The sequence below is a fragment of the Hyperolius riggenbachi genome, chromosome 5 (assembly GCF_040937935.1).
Source record: "Hyperolius riggenbachi isolate aHypRig1 chromosome 5, aHypRig1.pri, whole genome shotgun sequence".
Classification (NCBI taxonomy): domain Eukaryota; kingdom Metazoa; phylum Chordata; class Amphibia; order Anura; family Hyperoliidae; genus Hyperolius; species Hyperolius riggenbachi.
Genome location: NC_090650.1, coordinates 395,600,035 through 395,618,635, shown reverse-complemented (window position 1 = coordinate 395,618,635; position 18,601 = coordinate 395,600,035). Strand labels below are relative to the sequence as shown.

Here is an 18,601-nt window from a genome sequence, read left to right as displayed (position 1 = left end):
ATTATTTATAACACATGAGAATATAAATTCATGATTGTTTTATATGTATGGTAGACTTTATATCTTGTAATTAAAGGGGAACTGAAGAGAGAGGTATATGGAGGCTGCCATGTTTATTTCCTTTTAAGCAATACCAGTTGCCTGGCAGCCCTGCTGATCCTCTGCCTCTAATACTATTAGCCATAGCCCCTGAACAAGCATGCAGCAGATCAGGCGTTTCAGACTTTAAAGTCAGATCTGACAAGACTAGCTGCATGCTTGTTTCTGGTGTTATTCAGATACTACTGCAGAGAAATAGACCTGCAGGGCTGCCAGGCAACTGGTATTGATTAAAAGGAAATAAATATGGCAGCCTCCTTATACCTCTTACTTCAGTTTCCCTTTAAACATTAAAAAGGTTACATATAAGAATTTAGTGTGGCGTTGGGTTATAAATGCAGCGAAAAACCACGTTAACATGATTAGTAGATCCAGACATACGGGCTGCTTAAAGGGCAACTGAAGTGAGAGAGATGTGGAGGCTGCCATAGTTATTTCATTTGAAAGAAATATCAGTGACCTGGCTATCCTGCTAATCATCTGCCTCTAAAACTTTTAGCCATAGACCCTGAACAAGCATGCAGCCAAATAGGATAGCCAGGCAACTGGTATTGTTTAAAAGGACATAAATATGCCAGACTCCATATTCTGCTCACTTCAGTTGTCTTTTAACTTATATGTAAATTCCTGACAGCTGACTGTTGCCCCTCCCTCTTCACTCCATCTTCTAAGGCTGGGGTCCCACTTGAGCCAGACTCCAAGGGCCGGCGGAAGCAGGCAGTGTATTGTCCCCTCCAATGGTCCATTTGTGGTCTGCTTAGAGCCTGGAGCAAGATAGGACACACAACTTTTCTATTGCACTTTTCTCCTGATGAACTCAAAGCCGCAGCCACACATGGTATGCAATAGCAGTGTTAGGGAGTCTTGCACCAGGTTCTCTTTACTGAATAGGTGCTGGCCTACTGAATAGGAAGAGCCCAGATTTGTACCCTGGTCTCCTGTGTCAGAGGCAGAGCCCCTAACCAGTACACTATCCAGCGCGTTTCCACCATACGCCATATGGAAAACACTTCCACTCCCTGGGAAAAATCGCACAACGCTTACCACAATGGATCCAACGGATCCGCTGCAGACTCACAAGTGTGAATGGATCCTATTAATAAGATAGGATCCGTTCACTTTCAGTTTTTCATCGCGGCTAAACCGACATAAAATTGTCTGTTTTCCGCTATAGTGGGGACTGAGCCTTATAAGTGCTTTATTGATGTGTGTATCTATTGACCTAAAACAAACTCTTGACAATTCACCTGTGCTCTCCTATCCTTTATAATAATTACCCTGTGTCGCTGCGTCCAGCCGTTATGCAGCGTCCCTGTTATTTTGTTACTGCGCATGTGCGCAGTAACGAACAGCTCGACGGGACCAGGGAGTGAGGTGGGTGGGCGGGCGGTAGCGTTCGCGCGGCAGGCGCGCATGGCGGGTGTGGGCACGTGCGCGGCGGGTGCACGCATGCGCTCTGGCTGGCGGCGTCAGCGGTGGTAAAAAAAGACCTAGAGCCCGTTTTTAAACGGGCTTAGGTCCACTAGTTTGTCAGTAATGGTCTCAGTTGCTGCTTATAGTTCGCCTTGAAGCAAGGTGAACATTGCTGCAGATGTCATGGGTTTTCCTGTTGTCTTTGTCATGTGAGCCTGCAAGCTATTTTTGTTGCTTTGGCCTAGTTCTCTCTAAGACAATATCAATGTGCAGAGCCTCAAGTTTCCTGTTACAGTTACTTTACTCTCCTATTATATGCTGCACTAACCTATATACTGTACCGATGTAAAAACATAGCTCCCAACTTTTCCTTTTTCAGAAGATCAGTCCCTCTTCAGGATCCAAACACCTTTGTCCCTCTTTCTTCTTCATTTGTCCCTCTTTCTGAACTGATGTATAAATATATATATTTTTCTACTGAAAATGTGTTTAATTGACTTTAAACTTTATTCCCATCATTTAAGTTGCTATGTTTCTTTATTAGTACTGACATCTCCTGCAGCGCTGTACAGAGTATGTTGTCTTGTCACTTGTTAACTGTCCCTCTGAGGGGCTCACAATTGTATCCCTAGAATAGTCATATGCCTATGTATAGTGTAGTGTATTTATCACAGTCTAGGGCCAATTCAGAGTGAAGCCAATTAACTTATCTGTATGTTTTTGGGATGTGAGAGGAAATCATAATGCTTGGAGGAAACCCAAACAGACATGAGGAGAACATACAAACTCTGTGTAGTGCCCTGGCTGGGATTCGAACAGGGGACGAAGCACTGCAAGGCGAGAGCGCTAACCACTACGCCACTGTGCTGCCAATAGAAAAAGCTTATGATGATAGCAAGGACCAGTGTGGTTTGAATGATAAAACTACATCTTTCATTTTTAAATTCTTTGTGGTATGAGTGATGAGGGTTGTGGTGGGGCGTGGTTAGAGGTGTGGCAAGGGTGTGGCAAGGGTGTGTCTTTCTTCACTCAAAAAGTTGGGAGGTATGGTAGACAGTCAATGCAAAATTCCATCTCTTCTTAACACCGGCCGATAGAGCATTCACTCCTGTAGACAATACATAGAGAGAAATGTCTGGAACTCCTATTTAAAGGACAACTGAAGTGAGAGGGATATGGAGGCTGCCATATTTATTTCCATCTAAGCAATGCCAGTTGCCTGGCCCTCCTGCTGATCCTCTGCCTCTAATACTATTAGCCATAGCCCCTGAACAAGCATGCAGCAGATCAGGTGTTTCTGACATTATTGTCAAATCTGACAAGACTAGCTGCATACTTGTTTCTGGTGTTATTCAGATACTACTGCAGAGAAATAGACCAGCAGGGCTGCCAGGCAACTGGTATTGATTAAAAGGAAATAAATATGGCAGCCTCCGTATACCTCTTACTTCAGTCTCCTTTAAGACTATTGTCTATAAAAAAAAAGGTTATAGCTGGGAGTAGTGGATTGAACCAGTGCCATATTGTCAGTGGGGAAACAATATACCTGTGCAAGGTTTTCCATACTGACCAACAGTCCCCCTCTTCCCCAAAGCAATCAGTTAACTAGAATTTTGGCTTAAAGTGGACCCAAATTAAAAATACAAGATTTCAGAAATAAAATCTATTTTCTAAATTATAATAATAAATAGCAGCCTTTTTTCAGCTGCATGATGACAAATATAAAATATTTTACATTTATTGGAGGAACCCCTCCCTTCCTTTCAAATTGCCGGGATTTTTCCGGCAAACTGGTGGAGCAGAGGGTGTCCAGCAATGGAGGAATTGCTAATGGCTGCCCCCAGTATAAACCTAGCTATGAAAAGAGAAGGGTGAAAAGCATGCACTGAAATGCTCATAGGTTTGAAGGAGTGTTTATTTATCTTTGTATGTGTCAGAGTGGTGCAACTAAATATTTTTAATTAAAAAAATGTTTGGTTTGGGTCCACTTTAACGGGAATCAGAAGTGAGAGGAATATGGAGGCTGCCATATTTAATTCCTTTTTAACAATATAAATTACCTGGCTGTCCTGCTGATCCTCTGCCTCTAATGCTTTCAGCCGTAGACCCTGAACAAGCATGCCGATCACGTTTCTGACTGAAGTCTGACTGGATTAGTTGCATGCTTGTTTCAGGTGTGTGATTCAGACACTAATCCAGCCAGATAGATAAGCAGGGCTGCCAGGCAACTGGTATTGTTTAAAAGGAAATAAATATGGCAGCCTCCATATCCCTCTCACTTCAGATGTCCTTTAAATTGAAAATTGGAATATGAGACTGCAGGGAGGTTCTGTATATTATTGACATTACAGATACAAATAATGATCTCAGAAGTGTTCTTTAAATTTGCGTGCAAACTGAAATGAGTTAGTCAGTAGTCTTATTGGCCATCTAGATATGACTCTTCAAGGGAAGTTCATATTTCTCTTCTTGCTTCATAGATCTCTGAGGAAGATGATATAAATGGAGAAGAGCTATGCCCGGACACACCACGGGAAGATCCATTTATTCCACCAAACAGCAATAAAGGCTTCTTTACTGACTCTGCCTTGGGGTTTTCCATTCACTCCTTGCCAAGACACCTGCAGGTATGTAGTCTGTAGGGATGAGCTCTCGGGATCAGAACTGCTCCAAGTTCCAAGTTTTGCATTGGAATTCGGCCTTTTTGGAAATTAGAAACTACACTGTTTCGAGTACTGTGCTCCGTTCCGCCAATGCAAAAAATGGCTTCGGAAACAAGAAATTTCGGCTTATGTTGATGTCACCAAAATGACCACTGGGGATTCCCTGGACCCTGGAGGGCGGAGGCCACAGTGGAGGTAAAGTGGCAGAAGGGGCTGTTTTTCACATGAATAGGGGGTCCAGGGGACAAGGGCATCCCCTGCACTGGTCCCCTGGACCCTCGATCCATGTGGAAAACTTTTCGGGGACCAGGGAATCCCTGGTGGCCATTTTGTTGGTGTCACTGTTTGTCGAAAATTCTTGTTTCAGAAGCCAATTTTCACTTTCCTAGTCATTGTGTTAATGCCATGTTTGCTGAAAATTCTTGTGTACGAAGCCAATTTTTACATTGACAGAACTATTGGCCACATTGACTTACTGACTGAAAATCCCTTTCGGAACTTGAAAATTGGAACACGAAATTCAGTATTTGTCGGTGGAATGCAGCTTTTCGTCCAAGTCGGAATTCGGCTCTTCCGATAAACCCTAGTAGTCTGTGTCTGCTCTGTGAGATATGGAGGATAAGGAGAATGTTAAAGTGGAAATTTCACTAAAATTATGCTTTACCAGATAGGATTGCCAAAGTTATTTTACATTCAATAGGAAAATACACACATGCTGCTGCAATTCATTCTACAAAATATTGGACTGTAATTATGACTATTTTTTAAACCTTTTATTTCATTATTTTTATGGCCAGTCGTTTTATTTCCAAGGTCTTGGTGAGACAATTAGAATCCAGTCATGCCAGTTTTTTAAGGACGGGTGGGCAAGACGGATCACTGCCCAGGCCAAAGTGGCAGAAGGTGGAGAATGGGCCCATGCAGAGTGTGAGGGGGAAGTTACTCACCTCTCTAGCATCCAGCAGTGACACACACAACCCACCTTCCTTCTAGTCACGCGATGACAGACACCAGAGACGAGGATGCTTTGCATGATGGGCTATATTTTTTTTTGGGGGGGGGGGGGGGGTTGGGGAGGCTACCGCAGTGACATCTTTAAAGGTTTAAAGGGTGTTAGACTATTACGCTGCAAGTGAATAGTCAGTCCTTGAAGGTAACGTGTTGTTAACAGAAAAATGGACAAGCATAAGGATCTGAATGGCTTTAGTGGTATGCAGTAGTTAGTACCTACTGAAAGTGAAGGCCTCACCTTGCAACCTACAGAACCTAAAGGAAAGTTTGCTAACATCTTTGTGCCAGATAACAAATGAAATGTGAAGTCAATGGCTTAGTGGGTCAGAGACTTAATTTGAGGCACGAGGGGCATATAATATTTTGTAGGTAGTTTTAACGTTTTGGCTGATCAGTAAATAGTCTTCATTCACCCACTGACCAAGCTCTTCTGCCTGCAGAATCTACCTCTCCACTGCCTTACTTCTTGTTTTGTTTTGTTTGTTTTTGTTAAGGGCTGTGTACGTTGTAAAATTTAGAGAAACCGAAAGCCCAATATAGTGTAGTATGTTATGCAAAAATAAAGTAAGGATAATCAGTGAGAAGAGTATACTCACAAGCGTGGGTTACCACATAGGCAACTACTGTATAGGCAGGTGAGGAGATTAGACCTGTCCTCACTCAGGGATAAAAAGTCGCTCTCTGTAGATCAGAAAAAGGGGTAGATCACCCCTCCACCAGGGGTGGACACGGTATAGCAGTAGGAGAACAGGTGCCACTGAGGTGCTACACCTGCTATTGCCGAAATTCTGTTTTGTCCCCACGTTTATTGCCTGATGAAGTGGGCTTGGCATGCGAAACGCGTTGCACTGCACTTTTTGGGGTACTATATAATAAATGTGATTGCTACTATTCAGACAGTCTTACGTGTCTGCTTTATGGCGATAAGTCCACCACTTTCTCCATGCAAATTTTAAAGGTTTTATCCATTTTTATCCTGCTAGCGCCTCTGTTCTCCTACTGTGTACGTTGTAAGACTGTTGTCTTTCTTAGTTACTGTCACCTTTATGTTTACCATTTCTGTATTATGAACCCATCTTAGTACAGTGGTTAGTATCTTGCTTTTTCAAAAAGTAAGTAAAGTAAGTGAAAAAAGTAAAGGTAAAGAAGACGATGGACTATATAAATAAATAAATAAATAAATAAATAATAATGATGATTTTGGTAATATGAACAAGTGAGGTATGGTCTGGTGTTAGTTGAGAAGCAGTAATGTAGACATCAAACTAACAAATGTTGATTCCAGTAATACCTTTATTGACTAACTGTACAGAATTGGATCAGAACCATATGGCTCTGATTCAGTCCCGTATAATGCCTGAAGAATAAACTATGCAATAAACCACGTCCAGTCAATTATTAAAGTTATTACTGGAATCAACGTTTGTTGGTTTGATGTTGGTAATATGAACAGTGTCGATTGAAGTAAGTATATGCAGGTAGTCCCCGGTTAACAAACGAAATAGGGACTGTAAGTTTGTTCTTAATCCTGAATCTTAAGTCGGAACATTGTGCCATCTCTGCCGCTGTACCTCCTCTGGGCCCTACTGTGCCTTCAGTGTCCCCCTCTGTTTCCCTTTGCCTTCATTGTCCCCCTCTGTGTCACCTCTGTTTCCCTGTGCCTTCAGTGTCCCCGTCTGTGTCACCTCTGTTTCCCTTTGCCTTCAGTGTCTCCCTCCGTGTCACCTCGGTTTCCCTTTGCCTTCAGTGTCTCCCTCCGTGTCACCTCTGTTTCCCTTTACCTTCAGTGTCCCCCTCTGTGTCACCTCTGTTTCCCTTTGCCTTCAGTGTCTCCCTCTGTGTCACCTCTGTTTCCCTTTTCCTTCAGTGTCCCCTCTGTGTCACCTCTGCCTCCACTGTGTCCCTCTGTACAACCTCTGTCCACTTCCCAATCCCCCCCCCCCCCACACCTTTGTGCCTCCTTCTGTCCTAGTGATGATCTGCGATAATTCGCCTTTGCAAGATTTCATAATTGTACATAATTACGATTTTGAAATGTAATTAATTTCATGTAATGCACCCAAACTTCCAGAGGGTTGGAGTGCTGGATCACAGATTTACCTTAAAATGTATTAAATGTGGATGCAGAACTATAGTATAGTGTACCGCAGGAAAATGCCATTTTACCAAGCCTTTCTTTTGATTTTTTTTAAATCAATTTTATCAAAAACAAGAATTTTTTGTAAAAAAATGTTTTTGGGTCATTCGTATCAGGGGGTCTTTTGTAAGTTGGGCGTTAGTAAGTTGGGGACTACCTGTACAGTATATGTCATATGAATTAGGGAAATATTCACTTTGTGGTAATGTCTCTCTTGGTACAAGTTACTGAGAAGTTTTGTCACTGGGCTGCAATAATTCTTATTTTTTGTTATGATCTTCAGAGTCCATTTTTATCTGTTGGGACTATTCCAAACTCAGCGATTCTCCAACTCTTGTGGCCAGTGGAGTGTCAATCGAAAACTGAGGAACTCCATCCAGCGGTGAGTATATGCAAATTTGTCATAAACTGGCCCTTTACGTAGCATCCATTTCATGAAGACTTTTACAAGATGCATTAGCGTTAAAGTCACCTTCAGTTACCATTTAATATGTACACATATGCTTCATTGTTGGTATACACGATACATTCTTTTGCCTTTAGAAAAAATATGAACATCTGATGTTTAAAAATATTTCAATTGGGGAAGAGGAAAAAAAAGAAAATGAAGACACTGAAGAGAAGGTTGAGGAATACACAGAGGATGTTGAGGAAGACAATGACATTCCAGCCATCCTTCAGAAGATCACAGCCAGTATTGAAGAGCAAAAGATATCGCCTTCGTCATCAGATACAGGTCTTGTTCCACCACCATCACCTCCGCCACCCCCTGCCGGGCAGGAACAGGGAGAGAAGAAGGCCTCCCTCCCAGATGTAAGTGATAAAAGACTTTTCTTATTTGCAGTGTATTAGAGAATCATTGCCTTATTAAGTGGAAACCAGTCATAAATAACAATGAAATAAAGTCTAAAGTACCTCAGCGCAATGGATGCAAGATATGCCCAGATAAACCAAAGTTTGGCCACAGTTCCTGTTCCTGAAGTTTTCCCACCTCAAGGAGTATGCGTGTTACGTTCACAAGGTAAAACACTTACTGTGATCCCGATATCCAAGATTGCAGCCGGCGGCTAACTCAATAGCGCCGGTCCACTCTGCGAGTGTTGGAAGACGATCTCGCTGGACTGGTCTCCTGATCATGTGATCCGCGCTCCTTCAGGTTTCCACTTCCCTGTGTGTTCCACAAGCGTCCCTTACAGATGATTAGGGCAGACGCCGCTGTGTGGCAAAGTCGGGTCAAGAGCCAGATATAGCGCCTCTGTGGGGTCGGGGACGCTCTGACTCTCATTTATATGTCAATTGAGGGCAGGAGTGGAGGTTCTTATTGGTTTGTGGTCAGCCTGGTGTGGGCGGTGTAGGGGTGAGCGTAACACGCATACTCCTTGAGGTGGGAAAACTTTAGGAACAGGTACTGTGGCCAAACTTTGGTTTATCTGGGCATATCTTGCATCCATTGCGCTGAGGTACTTTAGACTTATTTCTTCCACCACTGGGCTGTGAAGCCAGCTCGCCTCTAGCAGCAATTAATTATCCATTTCTGCGCTGCTTTATTGTTTCTTATAAATAACAATGAACTGGTTGGTGGTTGCTCCACCACCGTATGCATGAGGAATCCTTCTGAGAGCTTCTGACCTACTTCAGGAGTCCTACTCTTCAATGTAAACCTTCTGTATCTTCACCAACCTGGGTGTCCCAAAAAGCTAAAGATTCATAGAAAACAGAGATTGTCAATTAGGTACCAATAATTCTATTGCACATGTAAATGTAATAAAATTGGTAAACAGCTTGGAACTTGGCCAATCAAAAGCATTTCCTGTCAAAATGTTATTGGCTCAGTTCCAAACGGCATACAGCATTAAATTTGCATGCAAGCCGGGAATATTAGAATAGCATCTCATGTCCAAGTAGCAGGAATGGAGGAGTTGCCTCAATGAAAGTAATGTCAGCTTTTAAAAATCAGTAGAGGGTAAAGAAGGTAGCTCATATAGAAACTATAAGCTCGAAAAAATATATATTTTAATGAGCACTTTAAAAGACAAGCCATTTCTTAGGTCTCTGGCTGTTTCTTAAGGTCAAATAATCAGTGTCTTTAGAACAAACTCTGTATCTAGGAGGGGCTATAGAAAAATGTTAAGCTATACAGTCTCTATATGAGCAAAGGGTCTATAGGAACAATAGCTGGAGGTGCCCAAAGTGGATGAGATAAGGCACTCCAGGCATCTGTGCTCGAAACATCAGGCACTATACTGACCCGATGAAGCAGCCTTGCCCTGCAAACGCGTTGCCCACAGTGCTGAATAAAGTTCTATTTCTGAATAATAAACGAGTCTTTGTTTTGAAGGTAGGCCAACCCTTACCTCCCTTTTTTACAAAACCCTTTCCAACCTCTACCTTCCTTTTTACAAATATGTTTCTACTTATCCGCTTTATAGTCTGGCTTTTTAGTAAGATTTGGTGGGGCTAGCATCCGCCAGGCACCTAGACTCTCTCCAGGCCCTAGGCAATTGCCTAGGTTTGCCTTATGGGTGATCCGTCTCTTCATAACACTACACGAGGCTCTTGTTTTCAGTATCTCTAAATAGCAAGGCATGTTGTGAATGCAACAAAGACTAGTCTGCGGAGTCACCTTGGTGGACCTGTATGATTATTGTAATAAAATCTCCCCGGTTACATCATTTTCACCTTTTTATCTCCACCCTTTCTTTCTAAAATATTGCATGGAGGCACTTTACACTGTGACCCTCAACATCAGCAGACTTTGACATGCCAGGGGCCATACACAGTGGACGCTGGAAAGCCGCTAGTAGCTAAAGGAAGGTTGGAAGATGGCTGGTTATCAGGTGGAATATACCACTTGAGTATAATAGACAGCACTTGAATGATAGTTTTCAAATATAGTGCTGTGTAATGAATACTGTCTGTTTTCACAGAAGTCCATTTTGTCTCGGATTCCCAGACCCAGGCCACAGCAAACAAAGGTAATTGACGTGTTCTTTTTATATTTATCTGGAGTGTTAAAGGAAACCTGCAGTGGGAGGGAAAGGTGTGGAGATATCACCCAGGAGAAAACTTTGGGAAAAAGTGAATTGTTTCGAGCCAAAAGTGAGGTAAATAATGCTGCATACACACTTGAAAGATTACTGAAAGATCACAGACCAATTTTACCCCCTTCCATGTAGTATGAGAGAGCCATACTCTACACAGTCTATTCTATTGAGCTGAACTCCCCATCAGATAAACATCTTTGCAAGATGCTGTATACAAACATGCTGTAGACATGCAACAGATCAGTATCTGCAAAAGATCTGTTCCTGCAAAAGATCCATTCCTGCAAAATGCATTCATAGTCTATGATATCTGCAGATCCTCGTACACACCTTGTTTAACAGACATTCATCTGCAGATCAGACAATCATCTGCAGATCTGAAGATCCATCCTGGTGGATCTGATCTGCAGATGAATGTCAGTTAAGCAAGGTGTGTATGATGATCTGCAGATGTCATAGACTATGAATGCATTTTGCAGGAACAGATCATTTGCAGATACTGACCTTTTGAATGTGTACAGCATCTGTCTGTACAGCATCTGTGTGTGTAGCATCTTGCAAAGATTTCTGTCTGATTGGGAGTTCAGCTCCATAGAATAGACTGTGTAGGTATGGCTCTCATACTACATGGAAGGGGGTAAGATTGGTCTGATATCTTTCAATAATATTTCAAGTGTGTACACAGATTTAGGCATTTGGCCCGTATGCAATTAATTTTTTTTCTGAGGTTTCTCCTAGATGAAATTTTCATACTTGCCAATAAAATGCCATCAACAGGAAGAAAAGAAGATAAGAACATTTATTTTTGGTACTTTTTTTTTTTTAATACAAAGTGCTGAAAAGTTATGTATGGCTTTTTGTATTGAAGGCATTTAATCCACCAGGTAATACGAGTGACATAACATTTAAACCCTGATTTTATTATCACATGGCTGCACTTATAGCTTTCTCATACTCTTCATATACTAACCTCCGACGACTGGTGTTGTTTTTATTTTCAGTAATTACAGTGAATTTTGTCTTTGTAGCGCTCATACCCACCTGTCATCTCTGAGAAGCCGACTCTTCAGGACCCTCCTATACCCGCTGTGCCAAAAATGTCACCAGTGCCGGCTCCTCCTTCTCCTGATAGTGACAGGGAGGAGCATGAGGAAACCCCGCCCATCGTCCAAGAGACCCCCGTTTTCATCCTTCAGTTCCAGGACTGCAGCTGGTTCTCCAGTATTTTCACCGATGCTCAGGTGGTGTACGAAGAACACGGGTCACTTTGTCACGGTCTCTAGTAGGAAATATAAACTTATGTGGCTGGATAGTGTATTGATTGAGGGCTCTGCCTCTAATACAGGAGACCAGGGTTCCAATCTCAGGTAGCAAATATTTCAAGAGGCACCCAAATTTCTAGCTATAAATTCCTTCAAATGTCACACAGCAGCTACTCCAAAGATGTATCTTTTTTTTTTTTTCTCTCTCAGTGGAAAAAATTCCAAAGACACTTCATTTGAGTAGAAAAGTCTTCATAAGTACAGCAAATCACACTCACATACCTACTCCAGTAGAGACCCTCCAGGCTAGTGCACTTTTCGCTCAATGTGGTACTTCTCCAATATACTTGCGATCAATGCAGCGTTGCCCACTCTCGTCCCGACTAGTTTCAGCCTTCTGACCTCATCAGGGGATACGAGAGCGGGCGGGCAAGATGCACTTATATATATTAAAAGTATAATTACCTATTTGCATGTTGCTCTCCGTGTCTGTCACCGTCGGCTGCCGTTACTATGACTTCCGGTTTGTCCCCTGATGATGGTGGAAGGCCGAAACTAGTTGGGACGAGAGCGGGCAACGCTGCATTGATCGCAAGTATATTGGAGAAGTACAACATTGAGTGGGAAGTGCACTAGCCTGGAGGGTCTCTACTGGAGTAGGTATGTGAGTGTGATTTGCTGTACTTGTGAAGACTTTTCTACTCAAATAAAGTGTCTTTGGAATTTTTTCCACTGAGAGAATCCCTTTTCTGCTTATTTTGTGCACTGAGTTGCATTTTAGGTATATAAGGAACCTATATGGGATCTCTGGAGGTGGAAGAAGCTATTGATAGCATCCTGATGTGGATCACCCAAGCGCTGCTGTTTGATCGATAGGGTTCCAATCTTGGCTCATATTTAGTAAGGATACCTTAGGCGAGACTCTTGAACACTGCTACTGCCAATAGAGTGCATCCTAGTGGCTGCAGTTCTGATGCTTTAAGGCTCCCTGCACACTACATCCGATTCCGATTTTTAATCGGATTTTACATCCGATTCCGTTTTTTAATACGTACTGCATGCTGCATTTTTTCCTCTGTTTTTCTGTTGATTGTATTCAGGGAAAATTGAATTGCAAATCGGAATCAACAGATTTGCAGTGTGCAGGGAGCCTAAATGTTGTTTGTCTTGTCTTGTCATATGGCTAGTTCAGAATAGTGGGCTACAGGGCAGCAACCAAAGTGACACAGTGGTAATTCTGAAGGTTTGATTTCACATTAGAAGAAATAGTAGCCTGTGAGATAGTCACAATGTCTTATTTGGCTTCATTCAGACTGCAAGTTTCTGGTTGGGTAACTGCAGGGCTTTGCTGCCCATATCCATCTAGGAATAAAACATCAGTGCAGCTGAATAGGGCTGTACTCCCTGGGGCAGTTAGAGGGTGTCATAGTCAACCATGATCAGTAAAAACTGCCATGCAGAGTCCCCAAGTAGCAAACGTGGGTATTCACCTAATCACTACAATTTTTAAATTAATAATATGGAGGCTGACATATTTATTTCCTTTTAAACAATACCAGTTGCCTGGCACTCCTGCTGATCCTCTGCCTCAAATACTTAGTGGTGGCTGGATAGTGTACTGGTTAAGTGCACCACCTTTGACATGGGAGACCAGGATTCAAATCCTGGCTAGGGTCAGTACCTATTCAGTAAGATCAGTACCTATTTAGTAAGGAGTTCAAGGCATGATTCCCTAACACTGCAGGGTGGCCTCTTGAGCGCGTCCCAGTGGCTGCAGCTCTTTAGTGCTTTGAGTCCAACAGGAGAAAAGTGCTATATAAATGTTCGGATTATTATTATTACTTTTAGCCACAGACCTTAAACAAGCACGCAGATTAGATGTTTCTCAGTAAAGTCTGAGTGGATTACACACTTGCTTGTTTCAGGTGTGTGATTCAGACACTGCTGCAGCCAAAGAAATCAGCAGGACAGTCAGGCAACTGGTATTGTTAAGAATGAACTCAATATGGCAACCTCCATACTCCTCTTAGTGCAGGTGTACTTTAAGCAATTAACGCCATTTATCTGCCATTTTCATGGGTGTCCATTGGCAGATTTGATAATTTCTTTCCCTTTCTGGGTTAATAATACATTTACATGTTAGGAGAACTTTTTGCTTACAGCTAATGTATTTACTTAAGGTGCCTATTAACAGGATAATATTGTCCTCAGATCACAAGATATTCTAGATCAGTGGTCCTCAAACTAAGGCCCGCGGGCCGAATGTCGCCCCCTGAGGCTTTCTTACCAGCCCCCACACACAAAATGTATTACTTATAGATGCAGTCAGCTACATCTTTAAATATTGGTTGTCCGCATATAGAATAGCAGTGCTGGCACCACCCATCCACATGGAGGCCAGAAAGCAGTAATTTTCTGGTTTCCAATCTAATTCCACATCAGGTGACACTGTTGTCCAATTGGACTGCAGGTTGTCACCTGGGTATGCTTCACTGTCTGGCCCACAAAGACATCAGCATCATTTTATGTATACTCCGGCCCCCCAGCAGTCTGAAGTATGTTGACCCGGCCCTCGACCCAAAATGTTTGGGGATCCCTATTCTAGATCATAAGTATTTGGGAGGTAATTATAGATTATTCCCATAAATGGGTCGATTAGGGTACTTTCTCTTTTCAGATACAATTGAAAAAACCCCAAATTCCGATCAACACAATTCTGTATTCCAATTGGCCATAAGATCATTTTAGGTCAATTTTCTCCACATACTGCGTGGTTTTCTGTACAATTCGATCGTAAAATTCTGAATGAAGGCAAATATTGTACCTTTAATGGTCACCTTTACGGACCATATAATCTGTAGAGTTTTGTATGCAACTACAACAACAAATATCATTTGTAAAGCGCTTTTATCCCATTGCACTTTAAAGGCATAAGCATGGCTCAGACCAGTAATTGGTTGATTGGTAAATTGTGGTACAGAGAACGATTTTGATAAGTCTGCAAATGCCAGGCTAAACAGGTGGCTTTACAGTATGGATTTGAATAACTGAAGGGATGGGGCTGTCTTTACTGGGTGTGGTAGGGAATTCCAAAGGGTAGGGACAGCATGACAGAAAGCTCTAGCTCCAAAGGTTTTGAGGTGCACTCTGAGAGTGACCAAGTTTATGGATCCATGTAGGCAGGGGCGTAACTAGAAATCACTGGGCCCCCCTGCGAATATTTGGATGGGCCCTCCCCCATAGGTGCCAAATAATCGTAATGGGGCAGCGTTTCACTGTAAATTAATTGTAAAGTGGGCATCATTTTACCAGACAATCGTAATGTGGGCCAGAAAATTGTAATGTGGGCAGAGTTCACCAGAAAATCGTAATGTGGGCCTTTAGAAAATCATAATGTGGGCAGAGTTCACCAGAAAATCCTAATGTGGGCACCAGTCACTAGAAAATAGTAACGTGAGCAGCAGTCACCAGAAAATCGTAATGTGGGCAGCGTTCACCAGAAAATCGTAACGTGGACAGCATTCACCAGACAATCGTAACGTGGGCAGTGTTCACCAGAAAATCGTAATGTGGGCCAGAAAATCGTAATGTGGGCAGAGTTCACCAGAAAATCGCAATGTGGGCAGCAGTCACCAGAAAATCGCCATGTGGGCAGCAGTCACCAGAAAATTGCAATGTGGGCATCAGTCACCAGAAAATCCTAATGTGGGCAGCAGTCACCAGAATATCGTAATGTGGGCAGCAGTCACCAGAAAATCCTAATGTGGGCAGCAGTCAGTCACCAGAATGTCGTAATGTGGGCAGCAGACACCAGAAAATCCTAATGTGGGCAGCAGTCACCAGAAAATCCTTATGTGGGCAGCAGTCACCAGAAAATCGCAATGTGGGCAGCAGTCACCAGAAAAATCGCAATGTGGGCAGCAGTCACCAGAAAATCCTAATGTGGGCAGCATACACCAGAAAATCGCAATGTGGGCAGCAGTCACCAGAAAATCGCCATGTGGGCAGCAGTCACCAGAAAATTGCAATGTGGGCATCAGTCACCAGAAAATCCTAATGTGGGCAGCAGTCACCAGAATATCGTAATGTGGGCAGCAGTCACCAGAAAATCCTAATGTGGGCAGCAGTCAGTCACCAGAATGTTGTAATGTGGGCAGCAGACACCAGAAAATCCTAATGTGGGCAGCAGTCACCAGAAAATCCTTATGTGGGCAGCAGTCACCAGAAAATCGCAATGTGGGCAGCAGTCACCAGAAAAATCGCAATGTGGGCAGCAGTCACCAGAAAATCCTAATGTGGGCAGCATACACCAGAAAATCGTAATGTGGGCAGCAGACACCAGAAAATCGCAATGTGGGCAGCAGACACCTGAAAATCGCAATGTGGGCAGCAGACACCTGAAAATCCTAATGTGGGCAGCAGACACCTGAAAATCGTAATGTGGGCAGCAGACACCTGAAAATCGTAATGAGGGCTGCAGACACCTGAAAATCGCAATGTGGGCAGCAGTCACCAGAAAAATCGCAATGTGGGCAGCAGTCACCAGAAAATCCTAATGTGGGCAGCATACACCAGAAAATCGTAATGTGGGCAGCAGACACCAGAAAATCGCAATGTGGGCAGCAGACACCTGAAAATCGCAATGTGGGCAGCAGACACCTGAAAATCGTAATGTGGGCAGCAGACACCTGAAAAGCGTAATGTGGGCAGCAGACACCTGAAAATCGTAATGAGGGCAGCAGACACCTGAAAATCGCAATGTGGGCAGCAGTGACCAGAAAATCGCAATGTGGGCAGCAGTGACCAGAAAATCGTAATGTGGGCAGCAGACACCTGAAAATCACAATGTGGGCAGCAGACACCTGAAAATCGCAATGTGGGCAGCAGTGACCAGAAAATCGCAATGAGGGCAGCAGACACCTGAAAATCGTAATGTGGGCAGCAGACACCTGAAAATCGTAATGTGGGCAGCAGACACCAGAAAATCGCAATGTGGGCAGCAGACACCTGAAAATCGTAATGTGGGCAGCAGTCACCTGAAAATCACAATGTGGGCAGCAGTGACCAGAAAATCGTAATGTGGGCAGCATACACCAGAAAATCGTAATGTGGGCAGCAGACACCAGAAAATCGCAATGTGGGCAGTAGACACCTGAAAATCGTAATGTGGGCAGCAGTCACCTGAAAATCACAATGTGGGCAGCAGTGACCAGAAAATCGTAATGTGGGCAGCAGACACCAGAAAATCGCAATGTGGGCAGCAGACACCTGAAAATCGTAATGTGGGCAGCAGACACCTGAAAATCACAATGTGGGCAGCAGACACTAGAAAAAAAAATGCACCTGTTAAAAAAAAAAAAAAAATTCACTTACCTGACAGAAGTCTTCTCCTCTCCCGGCATCTGGCTCGCAGCTCCCCGAGTCCTCCTGCAGCACATCTCCCGCGCTGACAGGCAGAGTGAAGGGCTACGGCAAGATGGCTGCCGAAGCCCTGTACTAGAGACACAAAGAGTCTCCAGTGTAGGGCTTCTTCGGCAGCCATCTTGCCGTAGCCCTGCTCTGCCTGCCGGAGACTATGCAGGCTGCTGGTGGAGCGGGGCTGCGGGGAATGAACTGGCAGACGCTGCGGCCAGTTGAGCACCTTGCTGGGGGGTCCAGAGCAGCGCTCCCCCCACGCACAGTGAGCGGGCCCCAGAGCAGCCCCGGGCGGCCGGCCCCCCCTGCGGCTGAGAGAGTCGCATCCCCGGTAGGTACGCCGGTGGTGACAGCCTTTCCTCCTCCGGGCCCCTGACTTGCTAGGGGCCCCCCTGCAACTGCAGGGGCTGCAGGGTCTATTCCTACGCCCCTGCATGTAGGTAACCTAGTTAGGTAGGAGAGCCAGCAGAATGGTGGGTAGTTAGGAACTGAAAAGTCCTCTAATGAAATTACTGAGAGGGCAGTGTTGTACATTCTGGATATGCATCAAAATGTAGCCTTTCCTCCTAACAGCCAAGTCACAAGACATCTTCACAGCATTTTTGTTTTATGTAAGCATCTAAAAACCCTCCTTTGTTCCATTTGTTGCAGATGGAACCCTCAGAATTTGAGTCCCGGTTGCTGTTTGGAGTGGTTCACTCAGAGCTGCTGATGCGCATTCAGCTGCTGCATGCTCTGCGGTCCTTGTACCAGCAGGGCTACCTTAAAGATCTCAAAGGCACTTTCCGTACCATAGTGGATGTAGTGGAGTCCTTTGTGGGTACAAGCTTAAAGGTGAGAGTGATTTCAGAAATAATTCCATAAACCTGGACCCAGAAGGGTGTGACGCAGGTAGAGATGTAGAGGGAACTTTCGCTTTCTGGGACAGGCACAGTACAACGCATGTCTAGAGAGACAATCTCTGGGGTTCACCAGCACCAAGCTTTATTTGTGCTGTGAAAACTATATGCATGCCATTGGCACAATATACACCAAGCAGGAAACATAGTATAATCTAAACCTTGCCACTGGGTATGCCACTAACTAAACTTGCTGACAAATCCCCTCTATATAGAACAATCTTATCGCTCATCCTGAACCCAAAGCAGGCTGAAATTGGTTGAGCTGTTTTGCCTTTTATTTTCCACCTGATCACTCCTCTCGGGTGGTGCAGCAAAATCCTGGTGTGGATTTCTTTCCTCACCTGAGCACCTGTCTCAGGGAAGACAACGTATTGCGGAAAAAAGTCTATAACCGTCCCTGCATACATCACACCCCCCAGCTGTACTGTGAGCCAATGTGGGAGCGATATTTGGCAGAAGTAATGAGGAAGGAAAGACCCAGCAGAGCCAGTGGTGGTACATCACAGGTGAAATATCCATGAGCCCAGGATCAAGACCAGACTTACAGCCACCCATGTTTTTTTCCATTTAGGACCAAACTTGCAATTTCAAGCTCTGCCAGCACAAATGTGTGTGCACTGCGCTCTGGTCTCTTTCCAGCTCACAAATGTCTGTA

General features: G+C 43.9%; 1 protein-coding gene across 7 annotated transcripts in view; it reads left to right on the top strand.

Moving 5' to 3' along the window:
- WDR97 (WD repeat domain 97) overlaps positions 1 to 18,601 on the top strand; it is a 100,876-nt gene that overhangs the window by 38,132 nt on the left and 44,143 nt on the right. For all 7 annotated transcript variants that reach the window (XR_011020967.1, XM_068237830.1, XM_068237832.1 and 4 more), the window contains 6 exons: positions 3,993 to 4,139; positions 7,607 to 7,705; positions 7,867 to 8,136; positions 10,251 to 10,298; positions 11,396 to 11,608; positions 17,696 to 17,878. Coding sequence is in view for 6 of the 7 variants with exons in the window: in XM_068237830.1 (XP_068093931.1) it covers positions 3,993 to 4,139; positions 7,607 to 7,705; positions 7,867 to 8,136; positions 10,251 to 10,298; positions 11,396 to 11,608; positions 17,696 to 17,878 (960 nt within the window). In the remaining variant the exon portion in view is untranslated. The remainder of the gene's footprint in view (positions 1 to 3,992; positions 4,140 to 7,606; positions 7,706 to 7,866; positions 8,137 to 10,250; positions 10,299 to 11,395; positions 11,609 to 17,695; positions 17,879 to 18,601) is intronic.